We start from the raw sequence: 24,906 nt of genomic DNA on the forward strand, positions 1-24,906 counted from the left end.
AATAAACAATTACAAATAATTAAATATTAATTCTCTAACTTTCTGTTTGAGTTGCAACAGTCATTATTTTTCTAACTCTTTCTAACTGCCTTAGAAAAAGTTAAAACAGTGATCACTGTTGCAGTATGCTGTTGTTTAATGACTGTTGCAGTATGCGAATAGCATACTGCAACAGTGATCACTGTTGCAGTATGCTGTTGATTAATGACTGTTGCAGTATGCATTCGCATACTGCAACAGTCATTAAATTATTAAGTAATTATGAATCTTATAATATAATCGAGATGGATTGATAATAATAATAAGTACAGAGCCCAAGTGGTTAGGAGTTGAAAGTTGAAATTTGGTACCCGGTTAGGGTACAACATGAAAATGCACACTAAGAAGGAATTTTTGGAAATTCCACCAGTGAAAGAAGAGGAAGAGAGGGTTAGTTTTAGTCAGTATAAAGTGTAAATAATAAAGAAGGAAAATAAATAGTGGCACATATAGTATACATTTTGGCAATTAATAAATATTTTAATCATTTCCACCCTTCGAGTAACCCCAAAATAATAAATTCAGAATTCCAACGAATATTTGAATTCGTTCCAAATTAGAAATATGATGTTCCAAACAAGTTTTCTTAGATTTTAGAATTTAAAATGAATCATTTTATTCAGGTAAAGTTATCATCAAGTAAGTTAATTCCCCATTATAATGAAAAATTTTCTGATTTTTTTTTATATTATTGGTTATTTCATTTTTTTAATTTTTTAGGTTACTTAAATAAAAACTCCTTTTAAATACTAAAGATTTATTCAGTTAAAATTCAATAATGATTTTAATCATTTTTTTCTATTAGATATCCGATAAATAGAATAGTGAAAACGAAATTTCTCATAAATTTGACCCTAATCTATATATATAATCGAGATGGGTTGATAATAATAATGATGATGATGATGATAAGTGCAGAGACGAAACAGTTATGAGTTGAAAGTTGAAATTTGGTACACAGTTTGGGTACATTATGAGAATGTACACTAAGAAGGGATTTTCCGAAATTCCCCCCTCCCGCGGGGAAAAGGAAAAAGTTAAGGATTATCCCGACGAACTCGGCTTTCACTGTATAGGAGAATGTGGTATTGTGAAACCCTATTTACATTATAGTGAATTGTAAACAAGGTATCACAGCTACGCCCACATTTTTTGTGCGAAAAGTAGTGGTAACTATTAAACTAAATGTTACTAATTGGATTTTTCGTTAGCATAACTATAAGTATGGTTTTTGAAGGCTTCTGTAAAAAAGTCAAAAAGTAGTTTTTGGGAAGCCGGGTGGTAATATGGAACCCCATTGTATGTTTTAAAATAATGCTTTAGTGTATTCAAAAACAAATATAAAAGTACAAAGAAAGTTAATTAATTACAAAATCATTTATTCCAATGTATTTTATCGAAAAAATGCTTTAATAATAAAAAATATGACCTCCATCAACAATGTACTGTATATTCCACTAGCTCTTTTTCGATATTCTCAGGAAGAATTGGCTTTCTAACAAGTGTCTTTTTCACAAATTGCTCCGGACGAACGTCTGCTTGCAAAAAGGGAGTTCACAAAGTAGTTTTTGGAACATCAAAAAATTTTGCAGCTTTCTTCAGCTCCATTTTCTTGTCCCTTACCATACTCACTGCCTCTGCCATTTTTTCGTGGCTCCATGTTTGTCTCTTCGGGTTTTTCTTTGGCTTATTCAGCTAAGCTCTAAGCATCTGAAAATTTTAAAAAATAATAATAATTCGAAAAAATCAGTTTAAAAGAACACTTATCTATCCAGAACAGTTTTTTTTAACCAAAATAACTTCAAAATTTAACTAGATCTACTTATTTATAGTTTCAGGTATCTTTTTCTAATTTTTTCATTCGTCTATCACATACTTTTACAAAAATTATTCCACAGTTTGAATTTGTGGGTAATATGTAACCCCAGAGGAGTCGGGTTCCGTATTAAAAGCACCAATGGGATCCGTATTTCATGCATCGCCATCTTGGATTAACTTAATTTCGTCGACATCAAACTTTAAAAACGTGAACATCAGACATATTAACATGTACTCCTAGGGCTACATGCACCAGGGAACCTACAACTATATGATTTATATTTTAGAAGTAATTAAATTCACTTACCATTCTAAAGTTTGGAATTGTGAAAAACACAAACGTCCTGTTTAATTGAGTGCAACCGCATAATTGAAGTGGGAGGCATTCTCCCCTTGATATGGATGTCTGCCTAGTGCAGTTCAGCCACAATTTGCTAGAGTTCGCATCTATTATCAGTCTGAAATGAAGGGGTTCCATAATACCTGTGAGTTCGATAATACCACCTTCTTCTCTACTATTTTAGATGTGGTGTTTATTTTATTTTTATTTTTATTTTTTGTGCATTTTTGCGAGAAATCTAACATATTTTTAGATCCACGTAAAAATTCTCTAATTAACCTCGGAAGATGTTTAACCTAATTCTTGAACCCGGTGAAAATGGGTAATCTAATAATTTTAATCTTCGCTATCGTTACTTTTTTCTGGAGCAAACGCCGAGCTCATCTGCTAGTTACTTAATAATTTAAATAAAGTCAAATGCTATCTCCCATATTTGGAAGAAACAGTCATACGGTAACGACGAATAGTTCGCAGAATTTCATTCCAAATAATAAGAAATTTCATCTGTTCATTTTCATACTGGTCAGTGTAAAAATTGGAATATTATAATATATTCTATAATTATTTTAATTATAAATTATATTTAGTTGAAAGTTTTGCTCCGTCTTTGCGGAATATCTGACTTTACTCACGAACACACTTATCAATAAAGGCGATATAGTATTATAATAAATGTATATTAATTTGTTTGTTTTCGTCAGTTAAAATGAATTTCAATAAATATTTTCTAATCAAATATCAAAAAACATCTGAAAAAATGAAAATACTACTTAAATATCAGATAGTAAGAGCGCTCATCAGTTGTCTAGTGGATAAAACCATTGTTAGAATGGTTTTATCGTTCCTCATCAGCTGGCTGGCCGCGTAGAGTTTTCCGGGTTTTCTTGCCTAACACCTAAATAGGAGTCACTATTCCCCATAGAAACTCTTCCCGAGAGACATCCCCTCTTTGGCAGATCGCCCGTGTGTTGCGTTGTCTAATTGCATCAAATTCAGCTGACAAGTAAGCTTACAAGAACAAATTTGTACGTCACTAATACTACTACTACTATAAAAGTTTAGAAGGCCGTACCTATGGCTTAGCCTTAGAAGAGAAGTGAGAAGAGGAAGAGGGGGGGGGAAGATGGGGCAAGGATGATAGAAAAGTGTGAAGAGAGGGCCGACGTCACTAATACTATTAAAAAAAGTCTACCTAGACTGCCTCGACATCTTTCCCATCGAGGAGAGGCGAACGTATTCATTCAGTCCAAAACGTGAACGGCGGACGGACGAGCGCCGCCATCTGGCAATTCTACACGGTCAATAATGGCGTTTGCTACTTCTAAAATGGCGAGTAGACGATCGGCTTAAACTTCTTCATTTTTTTGTGTTTGGGGTTAAAATTATGACGTATTTTATTAAAATAATGATTATTTAAGCATTTACGAATAATAATGTAAAAAACAGACGATTTTAATCCAGAAATTATTTAATTATTCAATTTTTTAGCAAGTGATGTGAAGTGCCTATAGAATTTACATATTTGTCTTCATAATAGCTTATCTTAAGGTAGGTTTGTTCTTCCACGGCATCTTCTACCATCAACAGCGTAATACGTTTGTAAATTTTCTAAAAATTAATTTTCCGAGCTGCTTTCGAATTTACATAAGCCACTACTTCCTCGACAAAAGTACGAAGGTAGTCCAATCGTACGGTAGGAGAGAAAACGCTAATTAAAAATAATTATTTAGTGTTATTAAACATCCTATAAATACTTTTAAACAGTTTAATTTGTTTATTTACCTTTGCTGGTAACCCTCGATGTTAAATGTATCCGCCATTTTTTCAACAAATTTCCCGTGAGTCAATGGCGACGTTCACTGAGTCACGTGATGTTGTGAACGAGCGCCGCAAGGTCTTTTACTTGGACTTAAAACGTCAAACGTGTACTTCTGCTTGCCGTACAAGTTTAACGTTTGTACTTGCGCCTCGATCTCTCAAATAATATATTTTTTTTTGTGACTCCTCTCACCCTTAAATTGTACACGTAATTAATGAACAATTCTTTATTGATATAAGATAATAATTTATTATTTTGTGAACATTGATAGAACTTTCGATGACAAGAATCGATAATATTGATAAAGTATTTATTATAAATAAAGTAAAATAATAACAGAATTTTGCAATAATATTTTACTTTTAAATAAAAAAATCTATGGATATAGAATCAAATGAGTTGGGCTATTGTTAGTTTTAATAAACGCTAAATATTGTTTTAACTTGATCAGTTTTAGTTTTATTATTAAAGAACGTAGCAGCCTTTCTCGCACTCTCTCGCTTCACATACACATATAAACAAAATACTACAATAAATTATATGTTCAATACACATTATTAATCAAACCTGTACAACATGCTTGATACCAACCATTGTAAGCTGGATGGCCTGAAAAATCGTCGGCCTGCACTGAGAACCGAATGCAATTTCTGCTTGAAATTTACAAATATTCATGGGTTGTTTGACTCGTATATATGTAGGGAAATTTTTCATCATAGGCTGGTCTTATATCGAGTATAGAAAAAGCCTTCTAAATGTTTGGAGGTTGGAAAGAATTAATAAAAAGTCGTTGTAAAATACAGGCCAAATACCAAATAACGTTTAGAACATAGATGTTTCTTTTTGATAATTGGGTTGCAATTTGAAAAAAAATGTAGACCTAAATTCCCACTGTCTTTCCTTAATCTCGTGAATAGAATTAGATAGATGGAAGACGAAACCAGATATGAAACCTTAGGGCTTTAGGGGAAGACGGCCCCGATTAACTATATACGAACTTCCAATACAAATAGGAAGTCGTTATTTTAATTTAAAAATTTTCCCCTGAAAGGTGGATAGATGACCGGCACGACTGAATCGTTAAAGGAAAGTATGATGTACATGGGCAAGACACTACTAATTTGAGGAGGAGAGCATACATTTTAAATGAAATAAATTAAAAATATGATTAAAAATTGCAGCCCGGCATCGTGACGATATTACAATAAATAATTGCTCGTTGAATGTTAATGTTCTTGAATAATTCTCTACGCTGTATGTTTTATGAAGAAATTAGAAGCATGGCAAAGATGACAATGGTAATCGTAATCTCTCTCCGTTTAATATTGATTATTACTGAATTTAAATACACAAATATGTACAGTACATCTTGTAATTATAGAACGAATATGATCTATAATGAGTTACCTGCATTAGGGAACAGTATTAATAAATTATTATAATGCAGAGGTTTTAACGCATATTATTTTTATTTTTATTTTAATATTTCTCAATTTCTCGGATCGAATTATCTTCCTGATAATCGCACGTTTAAGAGAAAACAAAAATGTCAAACGTATGCTAATTATAATAATACAATCTCCTTGAAATTGGGAAACAACGAAACTATAAAAAAGTGGCAGTATGTAAAAAAAAAATTTATATTTTTAAAAAAGCCAGGTAATATGCATTATATTAATAATGTGAAGAGTATTTTTAGATTTCATTGTTTATAAGTATACTAACGTTAACAATAGACTCATTTTATTCGTTTTAGTCACTCAAAAACCCATTTTACTTGACATAGTTTTCCAATGAATACTCTCAAATAAAGCAACGTAACGTAAAAGACCCAAAATAACTTTGATTAAATGAAATAATGGCTTATCATTTCATAAAATTTATATTACAATAAGGTTCTTGTTTCGTTTGATTGCCAACTTTTAATTTATTTTTATTATTATTATTTTTTATTTTGGCGGTTCCGGATGATCGAAGCATTAAAGGAATCAGCCTACCTTTCTGAAGGGTGTAGATTTGAGTTTTCCTGGTTTTCTCCGCATGTCTATCACCTAAATAGGTGACAGCTTTTCATAAAAATCTTGCCGGGAGGCACTCCTTATTTGGCGTGTTGGTGCCTTATAACATCAACCCAATTTAATCCTAGATTTGACTGAGAATAGGATTGGATTAATGGAATACTTTCTATGGAAAGCTACTCCTATTTAGGTGGTAGATACGTAAGAAAAACCAAGAAAATTTCATGTAGTCAGGCGCGAACCCTCGACTGACGATAGCTTTATCCACTCGGGCACTGGTGGGTACGCTAGGGCAGAAAATGTTTTTAAATAGAGAAAATATGATAAAATCGCGGTTTAATTCAACAGTGCATGCTGTTAAAGCATGCGCAATTACATACATATATGTAGTATTTCCCCCCGGGCACCGAAACTCACGCTATCTTCTTCCGGTCTATATAGTAATTGCTAACTTGTATGTGATTTATTGTCAAAAATCTAATCTCAATTAACAATTCTTTCAAATAAAATTTTATTTATTGAACAATTATGGATACTTGACAAAAGAAAATCTGTGAACTTCGCGACCGTTAGATTCTATTTTATTTTGTCAATTGTTCAAATTTGTTTATTCTTTGCGATATTAAAATATGCATGCATGAGAATTAAGATAAGATTTTTATCGAAGTACATATTCCATCAGGAAGAATTGCAATGCAATGAACATCATAAGAAAAGAGAAAATAAGAAAGTTCAAAGCGGAAACGTTAATGAAATAAGTAGGTTAATGACTTTTTCGATATTTTTACATTAAAGTTATTTTTAATTTATAGGTCATTACCAATAAGAAAAATTAAAATTATATTTATTTTCCTTAATCTCTCTTTAAATTTCTTATCAACGCATTTGGGAATTAATAAACGGATAATGAATTCCCTTGTTGATAATTAACTCGTCGATTGTAGCTTACAGCCGAATCTCAATATAACGTTCTCCCTGTATAACGCCACCTCGTGAAGCTCCAACAAATACTCATCTCCGTAAATATTAAATCGAAAACTCTTCAGTAACTGTGACTTTTGCATTATATACGAAAGTGTGATCGCTAAATCACGTGGTATTTCAAACACTCAAGCTCAAAATTATGCGCATGCATACCTCGTTCTTTCGTATCAATCGATTCAACGGTAGTGCTAAATAGAGATTTAAAAAATCGAATTTATAACATAAAAAATCTCCCGAAATCAGTATTATTATCGATAATTATTCTATTTATTCATTCGTAATCGGTTCGAAGCTTCGTCATTGGAAATCTGTCATAAAGAAAATATCAATCATGTGATAAAATATTTCCTCACGTGAATATATTTATCAGTAAAACCATTACATAGAAAGGGGGGTAGAAGGAAAGATATCCAGACAAGTTTGGCGTCAATCCAAATATCGATTGACACTCTCCAAAGCTGGCAGAGATAATCGATGAAATTTTTTAAACAGCGTAGTTTATATTCGTTACGAATAGTCTTATTTTTATATTTAAATTAATCTATTTATACGAATATATGAAGGATAGAAACCGGTTAAGATATTACCTCCACTTTCACATCCGGAAAACTTCCTCTTTCTGTTTGTCTGTTCTAATTCGAAACAGGCTGGGATTAAATTGTTTATTCTTTCTTCAAATATTAATATGTTACTACTGTAACAAATTATATACAGAAATTTTCTTATCTTCTACCTACGAAAGTGAACGTAAGTTTTCCTTTATTAACTAAATATAGACACGATTGATTAAAGCACAACCTACATCTATAGTTATATGAATGAAATGAATAGAATAAAAATAATGTTATAATGAATTAAACAGTGTCTTAAACTAGAAAATATTCTATTCTCCTGTCTAAACTGTCAAGTAAGTAACTGCTTTTTTTTTTAGTTTTTTATTTTATAATAAGAAATCTGGTACAGATTTATATTTTGGGTCTATATTTTTATATAAAGTAAATCTAAATAATGTTTTTTTAAAAAATAAAAAGGTGCTAATTATGTGTTACTGCGTCTTATTTAGTGTTACGTTAACGACTAAGTGACAGAAAAATGAGTTGCTACGTAGAAGATAAGCGTGCAACCGTTCGAAAGTTCAATAGAAGATAAAACAGGGGCGAAGAACAAAGAACGTATCAAATTTATATAAATATCGATTCAGTAACACATTGAAATTTGACAGGAACGATTTAGAGTTCGCTTCTTACATTAACTAGGGGGAAAAAAAACTCACGTGTTAAATTAGGCCAAGTGTTCAAGGTTATGACGTCGAGATAGAAACTTATAAGTCACGTGTAAAAATATCGTAAATAAAGTACTCGATAAAGAAAGGATTGTAGACACTTCGTTTCGGTTCACTCGTTCACTATGGAGTTGGTAACCACTTTCACTCCAATTGTAATGTTTATATTAAGGATTATTAGGACTATTTTAGATTATTTCACAAATATTATCTTCGGATTAATTTATTTACGGAATACGGAAAGAATCGAATGCGTGAAGAATCCGTTATTATTGGAAAGCGCATCTTCGTTAGCTGAAAAAATCCGAAAGAAAAAGGTAGAACGATATTCCTTACGATTGTGTTATGGAATGTAGACTAGTGTTTAACTCAGTTACCTTTTTTTAGGTGAAAAGCGTCGATGTTGTAAATGCTTATATAGCTAGAATCAAAGAAATTCAACCGATATTAAATGTTATTGTTGAAAGTAGATTTGAAAATGCTTTAGAAGATGCGAGAAAAGTGGACCAAATGTTGGCTTCTCGAGAGTTTTCTGAAGAAGAATTACAAAGGAGGTTTCCGTTTTTGGGAGTTCCTTTCTCTTGTAAAGAGTCTCTTGCAGTTAAAGGTAAAGCAGACATATACACAAATTTCTTTCTTTAATTTTAATAATAATAATAAGTTTAGTTTTAAGGACTTTATCTTTAATTCTTAACTGACTCCATTAATTACATATACAGTTTAAGGGAAGAGGTGTCACAAAAAGTAAATTGTACACGTTGAGGAGAAAAGGGGTCGAGACATTGTCTACTTGGAACGTTTAGTAGTATTAGTATTTATTCTTGCAAGATTACTTATTAGTCATGTAAATAAACTATTAGTTAGAAAATATTTACAAAACTTTTTAGTAATTTCTTCAATATCAGAGGGGTTCGTGAACTCTTTAATTACGTGTACAATAACACGTGATTAAAGAGGAAAGGTTGTCAAACGTACTATACATTATTGCACACAACAGGGAGGAGGGAAATCAAAAGTGGCTTAAAAATGTACACGTAATTAAAGAATACCCTTACGATTATCCATTAATTACGTGAATTAGGGTTAAAGAATATAGTACCAAGTATGAGGTTCTGTTTTCAATCATTTAGTGAATTACATTTAATTTTTTCAACGTAATTCATTTTCATTTTTAGCATTATTTCTTGTTTAATAACTGTGTCACTTTTGATACTTTTATCTTAATTATAAAAGGTCAAAATATTTAACTTAGTTCAGTTTCAATTCTACAGACATTGCTTTAAATATATTTGTTTTCATTTGGCTTATAATGTTATAAAATGTGCTAGAAACTATGTTAAAAACTAAGAAATAGGATAAAATATTGTGCTGATCGAATATTATGCACATTAAATACAATAAATTATTTGTAATCAAATCTTTTGAAGTAATACAAAGCCCGAAGCTCAACTAAATTTGGAAGACGAGATGAGCTTGAGAATTAAATTCTATGAAGAATGCCTCCCAAATTTCGTTGAAAGGATTGAAGAAAAGTGCAGCTTCACGGTAAATGAATGGCTATAGACATCATTACTCGAAAAAATCCAGCAACGAGTTGCTTAACTTTCCTGGCAACATTTAAAAATTTGGTGACGCCATTTATTACGATGTTTTTAATCATTATAAAATGAAAAGAAATAATTTTAAGGATAGGGATGGGTTTTATTTAAAAACTAAAATGTAAATACTAATAACGAGGAGAATAATCATTAAGTTCGATCCTACTCGAGTTACACACGATTCCCTTTATCTCACCGTCCCATCCACCTTTTATCACCAAAATTTAATAGCATCAATCCCCCTAATACACAAACCTCCTTGCAAAATTTAAGAAATTTTCGACAAAAGGTACAAGAGTTATTAAGCTTCAAAGAGGATGAACAAAATCGTACCCAATACACAGAAAAATTTCCTGAAATTTTTTTGCATTTCTCGACGTTTCAAGGTCTCCTGAGTCCAAACACGTAAAAATCTGAAAGGATCATTTTTTGACCGATTGCGATACTTTCCTCTGTTATCCAGGGTGGTTATAATTAAGGTTGCGCTATTCAGACCTGTCTAGAGCTCGTTCTCGTGGACGTATTTTGATGAAACTTGGTATATATTTTATATGGACCATGGGGAAAAGGAAAATGAAAAATAAATATTTAGTTCGAATTTTTACCACTAGGTGCAAAAATGGCGCATGAAAAACAAGAAACACAAAATGGAAACATGCAAAAGGTTTTTATTCACAATATCTGTTCAATGTGCAATCCATTTGCATCAATTACATGTTCAAAACGCCTTACAATGCAACCCTTTGCATCAGTCACGTGTTCAAAACGCCTTACAGCATTGTAAGGCGTTTTGAACATGTAATTGATGCAAATGGATTGCACATTGAACAGATATTGTGAATAAAAACCTTTTGCATGTTTCCATTTTGTGTTTCTTGTTTTTCATGCGCCATTTTTGCACCTAGTGGTAAAAATTCGAACTAAATATTTCTTTTTCATTTTCCTTTTTTCCGTGGTCCATATAAAATACATACCAAGTTTCATCAAAGTACGTTCACGAGAACGGGCTCTAGAGAGGTTTGAGTAGAGAAACTTTAATTATAACTACCCTGTATATAACAGCCGGGAATGTAAAACTTATGAAAAATCTAATGACTCTATCAATCAATAGAGTTCAATACAACCGATCACCGAGAAAGTGAAAATATATAAGACATTCAATAGGAAAAACTGTTGTGTTATATATTTCAACATTTTCAAGAAGAATTTTGTGATGATTCATATCTTCCTTTTGTAATCCTCCCAATCAGTTTGCATCTCTAATCAATGCTTACGATCAGAAATAATAGATCTGTCTTGACAACAGAAATTCGTGTTTATTTGCCCTCTATCACTATCAAAATCTAGATATCACACAATATCATTCAAATACTTAAAAGCTGTTTCCTGGGCATATAATTTTATACCTAAATTTTAAATTGTTAAAGATTTTTGGATTTAAAAGTCTCCATATTGTAAGAGACTCGTCTTACACAATCACTTATAAATCACACAATAGGATATATTTATGCATTTAACTGAATGCAAGTGCGAGTACTTTTCGCCCATTCCTGACGAAAACATATTAATATTTTTGATTACGACACGCGAATATACAATGATGTTTTCTCAGTCAAAACTAAAATTTTAAAAAATGTCACTCTTTATGTACTTAAAAACACTTTTACGTGAATATAGGATGTAATGAAAGCATATAAATTATATTATAAACTATTCGAAAACATATACAATATTGTATTTTTATATTTTCAATGTACATCAGTGGTAGGAAATAATGTTCTATCTCAGATAAAGAATTATCAGATACAGAAAACGATAATACAAAACATAAATAATAATGATCTTGTTTGATACATTAAATGATCTTAAAATGCAAAGTCCATAGACTAAAGTGCAAGTTGATGAGGTAATTGTGGTTTAATAATTTTCTCAAAATAAATTATAAATATATGTCGTTGACTAATTTCGCTTAGCAACACCTTTATAAAAAAACTAATCCACATAAATTTGTACAAAAAGTTCCAGTAATTAAATTATTAAGACTGATGTATATTGTAATAGCTTAGTATTATAGATTTCCGCTTTTATAACGTAATTAAAACATGAAAATTCGTCGTAAAGCGAGTCATTCTATTTCTAATAAATTCAGTGTCTTTAATCGACATTGTTTTTAAAAACGAAATTCAAACTTAATGTAATATGGTTGCTGTTTATTCAATTTCTATATATAACGTCCCTTTAATCCAAAAGAAACTTGTTTGGTAGACGGTCTCACAGCATTTCTGGTTAGAAAAATATAATTTTCTAACCAGAAATGCTGTGAGACCGTCTACCAAACAAACTTTTTTTGGATTAAAGGGACGTTATATATAGAAATTTAAACTGCATACAAAATGACCAAAAAAATACACTCATTCGAAAAAAATGGTTCGCTTCAAGAAGAAAGCATTGAAATCGAATGAAACTTTATTACTGTCAACGTATTGGGAATAAGTGATTACAATATCATAACAGTGAGACAATTTCCTGTGAAACAATAATACAGTTTAAACAAATCTTTAGTATCTTGTAGGACCTCTTCTTGCCTGGATTCATGCTGTCGGGCATACAGACATACAAGCACCATATGCTATAGATTTGTCACATATGATGCTTATATCACATCTTATATGCATAAGATTTGTCACAGATGTTGCAATTGCCTCTCCAGACCCTCACACATGTAGATGGCCGAAGTTGGCATTCCATCTGGTCCCGCCTACCAGTGGCCCGGTGTATTCCATCATTGAACACTAATAGTCGATCGTGGGTTCGCGTCTCAACAATGGGCTTGATCACGCGGAGTTTTGTGGATTTTCTTCATCTAACACCTTTTGCATTTCCGTATCCTATCAAAGTAACCCATTTATTTCTACAAATGCTCGTTAGGCGACAGATCTGAAAACTGGCTAAGCAAAGGAACTGTGGCAACGTGACAGAGATATTCCTGGAAAAACGTTCGAAGATCTCCAAATAATAAGTTCACTGAAAATTTTGAACACAATGAGCCTCTGTGAATCTTTTTTTAGGATACTGGAGTAACGATTTTATGGCATTCCTGTTATATTACTTTGTTTGGAATCGGACCACAACTGTAATCTTAACATGCCGAATTTTGTCTTAATCGGGCAATTATATCTGGGTGCGTAACTTATTTTGTCAATGAATGTACTGTACATTCATGCTACAGTCAGACATACAATCATAATTAATTCAAGTAGTAAAAACAGGATTGTAGGGTCGTAAAGCGAGTCTCTTTTATACTTATTTTATACAAGAAAATTACTCAGAATAATATATTATCGCGTAAAAATTTTTAGAAATCGTAAAATTTTTAAGATATGAAATTTGAAAATTCATTTTTAATTGTCAGGTATGCACCACACTGCTGGATTGTATTCGAATAAAGATAATAGAGCTTCAGAGAATTCCGAAGTAGTCGCACTACTGAAGAAAGCTGGTGCCATACCATTAGTCACTACTAATGTTTGCGAGCTGTGTTTAACTTGGGAAACATCAAACAAAATATATGGCCGGACACGTAATCCTTATAATGTCAAAAGGATCGCCGGAGGAAGTACAGGCAAGTTTAAGCTTAGATAAACATACTATAAACATGATAATCTTCTTTTGAATATAATTTAGAGATAGAACTAAAACAAAATATGTTTTGATTTGATTAGAAGGATTATTTTTTTCTGACACTAAAGTGCAAAGACCACAATGTCAAGTCGAAAGGTAGAAAACGATCAGAGATAAATAAATCTAAATAAATTATAATCTGAAGTGAAAATTTTATTCTATATTTAGTTTTATTATTTGATTCATTACCTGATAAAATAGTATTTATTTGTTTTGTTTTGTTTTGTTAATGGTTACTTACATTTGAAGTTATTTTTACATAGAACAGATGATCGTGATTAAAATATCCTTATTCAATGCTGTATAGAGAGATGTTTAGCAGTCGAAATGCAGCCAAATTGATGCGGTGACATTTCAGAACATGCGGAAAACATTTCTGTAAAAAAAAAGTAGTATTTTTACAAAACGGTCTTTCGAAAAAAATCTAATTTTTGGTTGTGAAAACACACTTTCACACTTTCCAAAGCGCCAAAAGTGCCGTTTAGACACTATTTTTTAAATATTTTTGTATGGAAATGTTTTTCGCATGTTCTGAAATTTTACTATACTGGATTTATTTGCATTTGGATTGGTAAATATCTCTCTGAATAGAGTTGAATGAAGACATTTTAATTACGATCATGATCACCCGATAAATAAATACTCTATATAAACTTTAGAATTTAGATTATCCCACGATTCGTACATAAAAATATTTTGTGAATTTTTATTATTAAACATTTTATTCATATTTTAGACTATAAAATTTTATGTAATTTTTACAAAATATATTATTCATAGATAAAATGATTCGTTGAAAAAAAGTTGACCTATTTGTGTAAATGATATCACTCTTGATTTCGTTGGAAGGAGTCACTTCTTTTGACGAAATCGAGTTTATTAAATTACTTTCAGCTTTGCATATAGATAAAAATTAATTTTCAATTTATTTAATTATTCTAATAAATGAAACGTGATAAATACTTAATGATAATCTTAAATGACTTCAATATAGAATTTTGAAACATAAATTACTGCATTATATTTAAAAAAATTCATAAATTTCAATTTAGATTCCTATCTGATGTTATTTTATATTTAAGGAAATATTTTAGACGTGTTTATAATATTTAAATTATTAAAAATTTCGTAAACATTCTTTTAAGTGGAATATGATGGAATAAGGCAGTGCAATACATGGGCGATCTGCCAAGGAGATGACTCCCGAAAAGACTCCCAAGGGAGTCTTCTCGAGAGTCACCTTCTTTTCTATGGGAAGACTCCACTTTCTCACAGAGGAAGCAGATCACTCCTCTTTGGAAAAGTGGCCTTTATTTAGGTGTGGCACGTGAAAAACACGTGAAGAAAATCCAAAAAATTAACTTCACATGGATAGCCCGTTGGTGAGACCCGAACCCACGGCCAGTGTTCAGTGGTTTTATCTACTCAGATACTGATAAGCCTTTCAAGTGGCATATTTTGACAGAAATTTCCCCGATAGAATGCCAATAGAGATTTATATAATTTCTTTTAAATTTTATAACTAAACAAATAAAGTATATCTACAAATTTTAATGTAACCATTTCTATAATTTTATAGAATTCTTATGAAATATCACATAATAATTATCCATTTTATAATATTTTATTTCTAGAATTTTTATGTTTATTATTATTATAATATGTTAACAAATACAATAGTTTAAGAAGTAAACAAAAATAATCAATCCCGTTAAGGTAAAGTACACGCGATAACGAGTGTTTTCATGTTTAAACATTTAAGATAAACGTCTTTAGTTTGCTTAATTATCTGACTTTACAACGACCGAAAATATTTATCTTAATGATTAAATATATGAACGTCTTTTATCGTGCTTACTCTGTCAACACAAACGACGATATATTTTACAAAACTGACAAGTGAACATCAAACAAACTGATGTTTTTGAAGCTTAAAAAACACTATGTTACGTGCAATATATTTTATAAAATAGGCTATAAACTTTTAAAATTATTTCATTTAATTCCGGATGTGTCGCTTAATGACGTCCTGGGTTAAAATTACTTTTTGGAAATCATCGTCATCATCATAAGCAGTAACTGCGTGTTGACTTTTAACTTCAGACAGTTGATCTTCCCCTCTATTCACTCGGATTATAATGCGTTGTTCTGTATGGAATTCTATTAGGAGGCATTCCCATTGCATGTTGATATCAGTTGATCTTGTAGATGTTTCATATTTAATTGTTGGCGGATTTCTTTATTTTTTTCAGATCAAGTATAACGAATTTAAGTCATTTCTAGAAATATAAATTCCTTTAATTACGTAACTCAGATATTGGTGAATGGATATGGAGGTATAAGTTACGTAATTTTTGGATCGGGTATATGCGACGGCGTAACGGATCATTACTGGGAGTGGAATGATGATTGAAAACTAAAAATGGCATTACTTAGTTTATGGACGATCATCAAAACATAAAAATATAATTTTTAAACTTTTCTTAATTAATAAAATGAATGAAAAAATTTTGTGATTTTGTAAAATATGATTTTGTAAATGACAACTAATAAATTTTTTCTCAATCATTTTCAATAACAAATCATTAAACATATATTTAATGATAAAAGTATTTGAAATGTATAATTTTTATCTTTTCCTTCATTGTTAAAATTATTATTAAATCAACCGTCAGTTGTTTTGATGAAACATTCGTACGTATTTATCTATAACACTTTCCTTATATCTGACTCATATTCCAAATGATATCAGAAAGATAATTAATTACGTAAGATGTTATTGATGATTATTATTTTATATTTACTTATAGACTAATAAATTGTTTAATTTTGTTGACGTTGAACTAATAAATGGTTTGATGCAATCGTTTTACATAAATATATTGAAGAATGAATTAAGAAATTTATCAATATGTACGTAATAACTAACCTATTTAGGTTTAAACCAGTGGCGTAGCGAGGGGGATGCGAGGGGGTGTATCGTGCACCGGGCGCCACTCGCAGAGGGGCGCCCAAATGGTCTCCAAGACAAACTATATGTGTTTCTGGAGGGGAGAGGGGCGCCAATAAAGTGTCGGGCGCCAGTTATGCCCGGGCTCCAATTATGTTCGCTATGCCACTGGTTTAAACACAAACTTTTAGGTTCCAGATAGAGGAAATGCAGAGTGATACCCCTACAAAACTATCTGGCACAGTTCATTTTCATGCTCATCATGAATTCGACCAGGCCGAATTCATGATGAGCATGAAAATGTGGATAGTGGAGACTGAGTACGATATATTCAGTACTACTTATATAAAAGATAGCTGAACAATCTGCGCTCGAACCGGATCTTTCGCAGCAGAAGATTGGTGCCTGGATTTTATCCAGCCATTCATTGTTACCATTAATCTAATAAATATTTCTGTGGGGTATTGTTTAGATGAATAAAGAAATAATTGTAGAAATCGATACGGAATGGTGTAGAGTATAGGATAAGGCAACGCAACAGACGAGCGATCTGCCAAGGATGGAGTACCTCCCGGAAGGACTTTCAATAGGAGATTTAGATGTTTAACATGTCAATAAAAACAGAAAAACTCCACCCGGCCAGCCCTTTGATGAGGCGGGAACCCGCGAACCAACTACTTGTATTTAGCAGTTCTATCCACACAGCCATTCTCATCAATTATGGCGCACTCTCGATTTCCTTTTATAAATTATTTTATTCGGAAACTTTATAATTTAAATTATCTGAATTCTGCGCGGCATTAAATTTTATGCTAAATTTACAAAAACGCAATTGTTGGATAAAATGCAATGGAGAAGATCGGTATCAAGATGATCATCTGAAACTCAATTGTACATCTTTTCAATTTATTTTCAGATAAAGTTAACATCAATTAAAGCCAAGCGATTTCCGGATTATATCGGGCTATATCATTACTACTATTATTAATTAAATGTGAAGTACTGTAATTTGGCATTAGTGTCAGACATTAGGCGCCATTTCTTGCTAAATTTAATAATTACAATTAAATTAATATTTTAGCAAGAGATGGCGCCTAACGCCTGCCTCCAATGTCAAATTACTTAGCATTTAATTAATAATAGTAGTAGTAATGCTGGATTATAGTAACTTATAATCCGGCATTCGTTTGGCTTTAATATACGGTATAACTATCGGGTTTAAGATGTTTATATTTGTTAACATCAATTTTAAGCAATAATAATTTTTTTGAACTATTTAGTTAGCCTATGGCTCGGATTACGATTGAATTTATAAATAGTGGTGTCTCGTACTTCGAATTTAATTCGTTTCAGAAGGCCGTTCGAACTTCGAATCGTTCGAAGTCCTAACAATTTTCCCCATTAGAAATAATAGAAAGTGAATTAATTCGTTCCCGGACCAATATCCATTTCGATAAACTTAAACAGCAAATACACATAACATAAAGTAAAAGTAACGCAACTAAATGCCCTAAATAATAAATTAAAACATGAAAACAATAAGAGAAATACGTAAACACTATAATAAAATAATAATTACATTTAGGCCTACTATATCAGTGAAGAGTGGTGTTGTCCCGTTAAGATGACGAATTAGACAGTGTGCACCATTGTTATTAGTAAGGTAGCAAGAATCTTAAACATGATACGTGGAGTGCCCTTAAACAAAGGAGTGCTTTTAAACATGATACATGCGTGGCGGATCTGATGTCCAGATCCACCACACATGTACTAACTTTCATACCTTACCTATGAACAATGGCATCCAAGAAAAGTAACGCAAAAGATGTTACGCTCAAGAATTTTTCTCGAATTTAGCATTCGAATTATGGAACGTTCGAAGTTAGATTCGTTCGAAGTACGAATGATAGTTGGTCGGTGGGTTCGGGCATGATCAGTGGGCAAGTCGAGTGGAATTTTCCGGGTTTTTTTCTCTTAAATAGGGACCAATTTTCCATTTGAAGTCCTCCCGGGAGGCACTTTCTTTGGCAGATCGTCCATGTATTGCGTTACCTCATCTCATTAATGAATTGAAATTATTAATGTACTAGCAGATAGGCCCGGCGTTGCTCGGGCAAAAGTAATGATAGCGAAGATTAAGATTATTACGTTATAGTCACAGAAGAAAAAGAGTAATTTCATCAACAAACTAAGTATTTCTAATGAAAGGTCGAATTTGAAAATCGAATATTGTAATATTGTTCGATTTTCACGACGTGTTCTGATTATATCGTTCGATTTTCATCGAATGTTCTAAAGAAGAAAAGTCGAGAAAAACCGAATCAGTCTGTTTAAATTTGAAAATCAAATATGTTCTAACATATTACTCTTTTTTTTTTTTTTTTTCCTCCAGCGCCAGTGAATCTTGCACGTCGCTTTCTCTTGTTCTCCATTGTTACTTAACACTTCTATTGATGCTTAACACTTCCATTGTTGATGAAAGTGTTAAGCCTTAATCCTATCCCTCTCCCCGTGGGGAGAAATTTCGAAAAATCCCTTCTTAGTGTGCGTTTTCGTGACGTACCCTAACTGTGTACCAAATTTCAACTTTCAACTCTTAACCGTTTGGGCTCTTAACATTTCCATTGTTACGTAACATTTCCATTGTTAAAACTTCCATTGTTGACACTTCCATTATTACTTCACACTTCCATTGTTGCTTCACACTTCCATTGTTACTTAACACTTCCATTGTTGATGGAAGTGTTAAGACTTAATGTTGTCCCCCGTGGGGAGGAATTTCGAAAAATCCTTTCTTAGTGTGCGTTCTCGTAACATACCTTAACTGCGTACCAAATTTCAACTTTCAACTCCTAACCGTTTAGGCACGTCTCGATAATGTATATAGAAGCTTTAATCCTGCCCCTCTCCCCCGTGGAGAAGAATTTCGAAAAATCCCTTCTTAGTGTGCGTTTTCGTGACGTACCCTAACTGTGTACCAAATTTCAACTTTCAACTCCTAACCGTTTGGGCTCTGCGCTGATTATTATTATTATTATTATTATTATTATTAACTCGTCTCGATTATATATATAGATTCTGAGCAGATAGTAGAAATTTTTAGTTTAATTTACAGATGAAAAAGATTTATCATGGAAAAGTTGAATCGAATTTACGAAATTAACAAAGTAATTTGAAAGATTATTTAATTTTATTTGCTTTTAGGAGGTGAAGGTGGCCTTCTGGGTGCTGGAGGATCGATAATTGGAGTTGGTTCTGATCTGGCCGGTAGTATTAGAATACCCGCATTTTTTAATGGTGTCTTTGGTCATAAACCAAGCAGAGGTAAGTGAAACATAATTTGAATATACTGTAATTTCTTTTCATTAGTCATACAACTATTCGTTTAGATATTGTTTCGAATGTCGGACATTTACCAAAAATGGGACTGCAGTATTCGGATTTTCTTGTTTCGGGACCTCTTTGTCGTTACGCTACAGACTTGTTGCCGATGATGAAAATTTTAACAGGAGATAAAGCGTCGCAACTGAATCTAAATAAAAAAGTTGGTTTTTAATATAAAAATTTAAAATATAAATTAAATATATTTCTTGTGAAATCATATTATTTAATTTATTTAACAGGTGGATTTCAGTAAAATAAAGATATATTATATGGAAGATGATGGAGGTAATCCATTGTGCACTCCTGTTTCTAAAGAATTAAAGACGGCACAGAAGAAGGTATTTATCTCTTTTTATAAATAAATAATTTTCCAAAAATTTTCTTTCGTTCAAGAAAAATACTGGATAGTATAATAGAATATTTTAGGAATTAAAATGTAATTTGAAGTTAATTGTATGTTCAAAGCATTAATATTTAGAAATTTCATTGAATTATACGTTCTTATCTACGTAAATCTTCAAGTGTTTTTTAGAAGAATGTTGGAGGAAGGGTGCTCAGAAATTTAGTCACTTCTCCTTACGCTTCATCAATCAATGGGACGTGTTATCCATCCAGATATTTTTCAGCAGAAAACTCACTAATAGCGAGGTCAGGGCTACTCGAGGGATATGGGAGCTCTTGAAATCCACATTATTCAACTGTCGTTTTTGTGAATGGCTAGTGTGGACAAGCGCACGGTCTTGAAGGATGAAAAAGGAAACTTTTTTTGATTTCCGACGCAGTTTGCGGACCTCACTACTAGTTCCGAGTAGTAGTTGCCATTCATAACTGAAAAAAAAGTCACCAAATTTCTAAACACTCTTCCTCCAACATTCTTCAAAAAGGCACTTGAAGATCATTTCCGCTGCTGGAGAAAATGTGTAGATCATGGCTTGTACATTAAAAAATAAATATTTGTAATATTTAGTAGCCTTTTATTAGTAAAAAGTTTTATTTTTCTGTTTCTCCATTCAAGTGAGTCCGAGGACTTACTGACCCAACCACGTAGATGTTCAAAGTGGTTGATATCCATCGTTTCTTTTAATCATTTGATTTTTTAATGCGAATACTGTTTATGTAAAAATGTTCTTAAGTTGAGAGTTGAGATATCGTAGCTTACACGATGCTTAGTTTTGGCTATTGTAGATAGGTGTGATCTTCAATAGAGCCGAATAGGATGGATAACAATGTTCTGATTCGTACTGCCTATGATAAATCACAAAAATTTCATATCTTTTCGAACATTACTTCTCACATTGAATACTCTTCGAACTACAAGAAAACACTTTTTGCGAATTTTCGGCTCTTTCCGTCCTGTCTGCAATGAAAGGGCCTTTTTTCGATACCCATTGTGGATTCGGCCGGCCCACAATACGGGCAGCCGGGTGATGAGGGTCGGAATTCGACATATCTGGGAGGGATTTCTAGGATTCGATCCAGGGTTTCCAGAGCTGTAGGTTGACGCCTTAATCACCTCGGCCATCTACGAGAAAACATTAATAAATATATTCTTAAGCGCCTCTTGTAAGTCATACGAGTAACTTATATACTGCGGGATACATTTTTGTCAACAGTTTTCACAATAAGCATATACCTGTATATTGAAAATCGAACTACAGTATATTATGAACAAATAAACTTGTGAACAAACCTTTAGAATATATATGCCTTCTCTTTCGAGGAGCAATTGACAAACACGTCCCCTTAACATAATTGTGCGAACACGTGCCAAGACTAACAAAAACAAATAGAAAATAAATATAAAAGATCGGTAGCTTAATACTTGGTTTTCGCATCTGTGCATTCTTTTTCACGGGGCAACAAGAAACGATATGTGTACTCCTACTCCTGTCTACTCCTAGACATATCGTTTCTTGTTGCCTCGCGAAAGAGAATGCGTACAATCCAAATGTTTCTTTACCATCTTGCTTGTCATTAGACATAATATCGTGATAAAATAGATTTCGATTTTCAATATAAATGCTTGCTGTGAAAACGCAGTGTTCATAAAAACATAACCTGCACTGTATGTTTCATATTTTTGAAAGTATGCATTTATGATTATTGTAATATTTATATTTATATCATATTGCTATTGTATTTACAGGTATTGACTTATTTTGAAGCAGCGTACAACGTTAAACCGAAAAAAGTTGATTTTCCTCAAATGTATTATTCTACAGAAATATGGTTGAATCTTATGAAGACTATTCAACCCCTTCAACCTACTTTGGAAATGAAAGAGAAATTTGATTTAAAATTAGAATTACTTAAATGGTTAACTGGAAACTCCGAATTCAATTTAAGCACTATTTTGTCGGTCATTTACGAATTCATAGAAGGCAAAACACCTCCCAAAGAAAAATACATTGAAATGGAAAGAGAGCTGGAACTAGAAATGAAAGACATTCTACAAAATGACGGAATATTTTTATATCCTTCATTTCCCGAAACGGCCGTTTATCATAATGAAACATTTTTAAAGATGTACAACATTGGTTATATGGCGATTTTCAACATCCTCGGTTTGCCAGTTACACAATGTCCTCTAGGATTAAGCTCCAAAGGTTTACCTTTGGGAATACAAGTGGTCGGCGGACTCAATCAGGATCACCTGACGATATCAGTGGCTATGGAACTGGAAAGAGCTTTCGGTGGATGGAGAAATCCTCATCTATAAACATATTTAAATACTAATTATATAAGAGTGATTCAAGAAAAATATTAAAGAAATTCAATGCAAAAATATTAATATTATAACATTTTAATATAATCACAATTTTAATACTATCACAGAAAATTATTGAGATGCTGAAAATTTTTTCCTCTTTGAACTGCCTTTTATAATAATTCTTGCCACTTTTCATCTGAAAAATTAATTTATCTATTTTAATAAATAATCAAAATAATTTCAAAAATTTGTTTTTTATAATTTCACTTCTGTTCTCATGGAAGATCAGCATGTTTGGCTTTATTTCTCCGATAGAGCGATGATGTCAATATCCGATGAGCCGGACAAAGCCTATTACTTGGTCATATGCAAGGAATAATGCCTTCCGGAAGGTCTTTTCAAGGGTAATTGGCCCCAATTTAGACGTTACAGACGTGGAGAAGACCCGGAAAACTCCACGTGGCCAGCCCGTCCTGGCGAGGCGCGAACTGCCAAAGTTCAGGGAAGGGGGCCGCTTGGCCCTGGCGGGCCTATATTTCCACTTAATTCGAAACAGTATTTTAACATACAAAAACATTTTTTCAAAATCAATATTGTATGCATGTACGATAAAACTTTCAATGATAATTTCAATGAATATCATAATTCATAATATCATGTTAAGGGGGGGAGTGATTAAGTGATGACAAGGTATCATTTCATCACTCCTTGGCAGATCTCCCATGTATTGCGATCTGCTAAGAGGAGTGCCTTCTGGAAGGACTTTTAATGGGAAAGTGATCTCTACGCTCATGAAGAAAATTCGGAAAACTCGGTGTGGTCAGTCCGTTGAAGAGACATCAACTGAAGGATACTATTGACACAAAAGAATAATTGTTTATTTGTCGAACTTCAAAATTTTTTTTTATCATTTGTGGTGGCAAATATGGTTTATCGGACTGTCGGCAATAAGATCGTCGTGCACCTGTTAATAAAAGATACTTATTAATTATTCAAATATTTTAAATTTTTGAGTTAGTCCCGTGTTGAATACTTCTGGGTCTGTGACTACGACTACGTTTGACGTGATATTAGAGATATTCGTGGTATTCGAATATATTTTTTACCAACTTAATATTCGAGATCTCGAATACTAGAAAGTATTCTAATATTCAGGAATATTTCCATTCTAATTTGCCATTCTAATTTGCATAGTCGAAAAAAATTGATTACTTCTGATGGCCACTCGAGTACCATAGAGAGTGGGCTAAAGTCATCTAAACCATACATAATAGAGCATCAGTAAAAACAATTCGAAATCTAATCAATATTGCTCAGTATTTAATTATAGAAATGAAAAGCAATGCACTGCATAAGTTTCGGACGAATTCAAATTTAAAAAAACAAGAAATATCTCTAAGATAGTTGAAAAAACATCAGGGATGACAGCGTATTCACGGCATTTTTTTAAAGATTTTCTATCGAGGTAAATATAATTGTTAAAAATAAATTTTTACGATATTTATTTATTTAGTTTCTTTTTAGCTCATCGACACGCACTGACGAAATACTTGAAATCTAACGTAATTCCTATCCAAACGATTTTGCTATGAAGCACAGACAAAACAAGAATGCACTAAAAAGAAACAAATAGATAATCAAAATTTTAAAAAAACGAAAGATATTATTAATTATAAGTTAATAATATTTTATTAAACAGACAGTATAAACTTCGGTAATTTTACCTAAATTATAAGCTCACCAGTGCGCCTATAATTTAACATCACTGAACACTGGTGGTTGGTCGTGGGTTTGCACCTCGCCTGGCCACGTGGAGTTTCCGGATTTTCTGAGAAAACTGGCCCCTTTTGGTACCAAATAAAACATTTTTATGATTGAATAAAACGAAAGTTTCATATCAAATTATTATGATTTTTTTCTATTGTAATTATTTCAGTTTTGTCATTGTATCTATACTGTACATATAAATGCAATTTATTTTTATCTTAAGTCAAGGACGTTCGGCGCCGCTTTCCTGTAAGCCTAGAAGTTTGACAATGGTGTTTGGAAAGTCAGTGGAATCATGCTCGACATTCCAAACGCCATTGTCAAACTTCTAGGCTTACAGGAAAGCGGCGCGAAACGTCCGACGTACACTTTTACTCGTTTAAAACTTCGGCCTCAACCTCGCTATTATCTACTATACATCTGTTGAAAGTAGAATATAAAAAGTTTGCTTTTATCTTAATTGCGAACGATTTACGCGATTTATGAAAAAGAAATGTAAAAAAAGAATCAGAACGC

At 32.2% G+C, this 24,906-nt stretch overlaps 1 protein-coding gene and 1 long non-coding RNA gene across 2 annotated transcripts; one reads left to right on the top strand and one right to left on the bottom strand.

Annotated features, from left to right (window-relative positions):
• Window positions 1-1,397: 1,397 nt before the first annotated feature.
• LOC136979935 (uncharacterized) lies at window positions 1,398-7,745 on the bottom strand. Its single transcript, XR_010881461.1, has 3 exons — window positions 7,606-7,745; window positions 6,014-6,321; window positions 1,398-1,749 (listed from the first exon to the last, which is right to left on the bottom strand). It is a non-coding gene; the product is annotated as an uncharacterized lncRNA (long non-coding RNA).
• On the top strand, window positions 7,453-22,870 carry LOC136979917 (fatty-acid amide hydrolase 2-B-like). Its single transcript, XM_067275960.1, has 8 exons — window positions 7,453-7,925; window positions 8,082-8,617; window positions 8,688-8,907; window positions 13,311-13,520; window positions 19,734-19,853; window positions 19,919-20,073; window positions 20,153-20,251; window positions 22,060-22,870. The coding sequence occupies exons 2-8, from the start codon at window positions 8,426-8,428 to the stop codon at window positions 22,630-22,632; spliced, it is 1,569 nt and encodes a 522-aa protein (XP_067132061.1). The 5' UTR covers window positions 7,453-7,925; window positions 8,082-8,425; the 3' UTR covers window positions 22,633-22,870.
• The last annotated feature ends 2,036 nt before the right edge of the window (window positions 22,871-24,906 follow it).

This window comes from Centruroides vittatus, unplaced genomic scaffold, assembly GCF_030686945.1.
Source record: "Centruroides vittatus isolate TY-2023 unplaced genomic scaffold, ASM3068694v2 contig_651, whole genome shotgun sequence".
Classification (NCBI taxonomy): Eukaryota; Metazoa; Arthropoda; class Arachnida; order Scorpiones; family Buthidae; genus Centruroides; species Centruroides vittatus.

Excerpts from the sequence above, each read along its gene's own strand:
- LOC136979917 (XM_067275960.1), top strand. The coding sequence starts at position 8,426 with ATGGAGTTGGTAACCACTTTCACTCCAATTGTAATGTTTATATTAAGG. Across the intron at positions 8,908-13,310 it reads AGAGTCTCTTGCAGTTAAAG|GTATGCACCACACTGCTGGA; the intron begins GTAAAGCAGACA and ends TTTAATTGTCAG. Across the intron at positions 20,252-22,059 it reads TAAAGACGGCACAGAAGAAG|GTATTGACTTATTTTGAAGC; the intron begins GTATTTATCTCT and ends TTGTATTTACAG.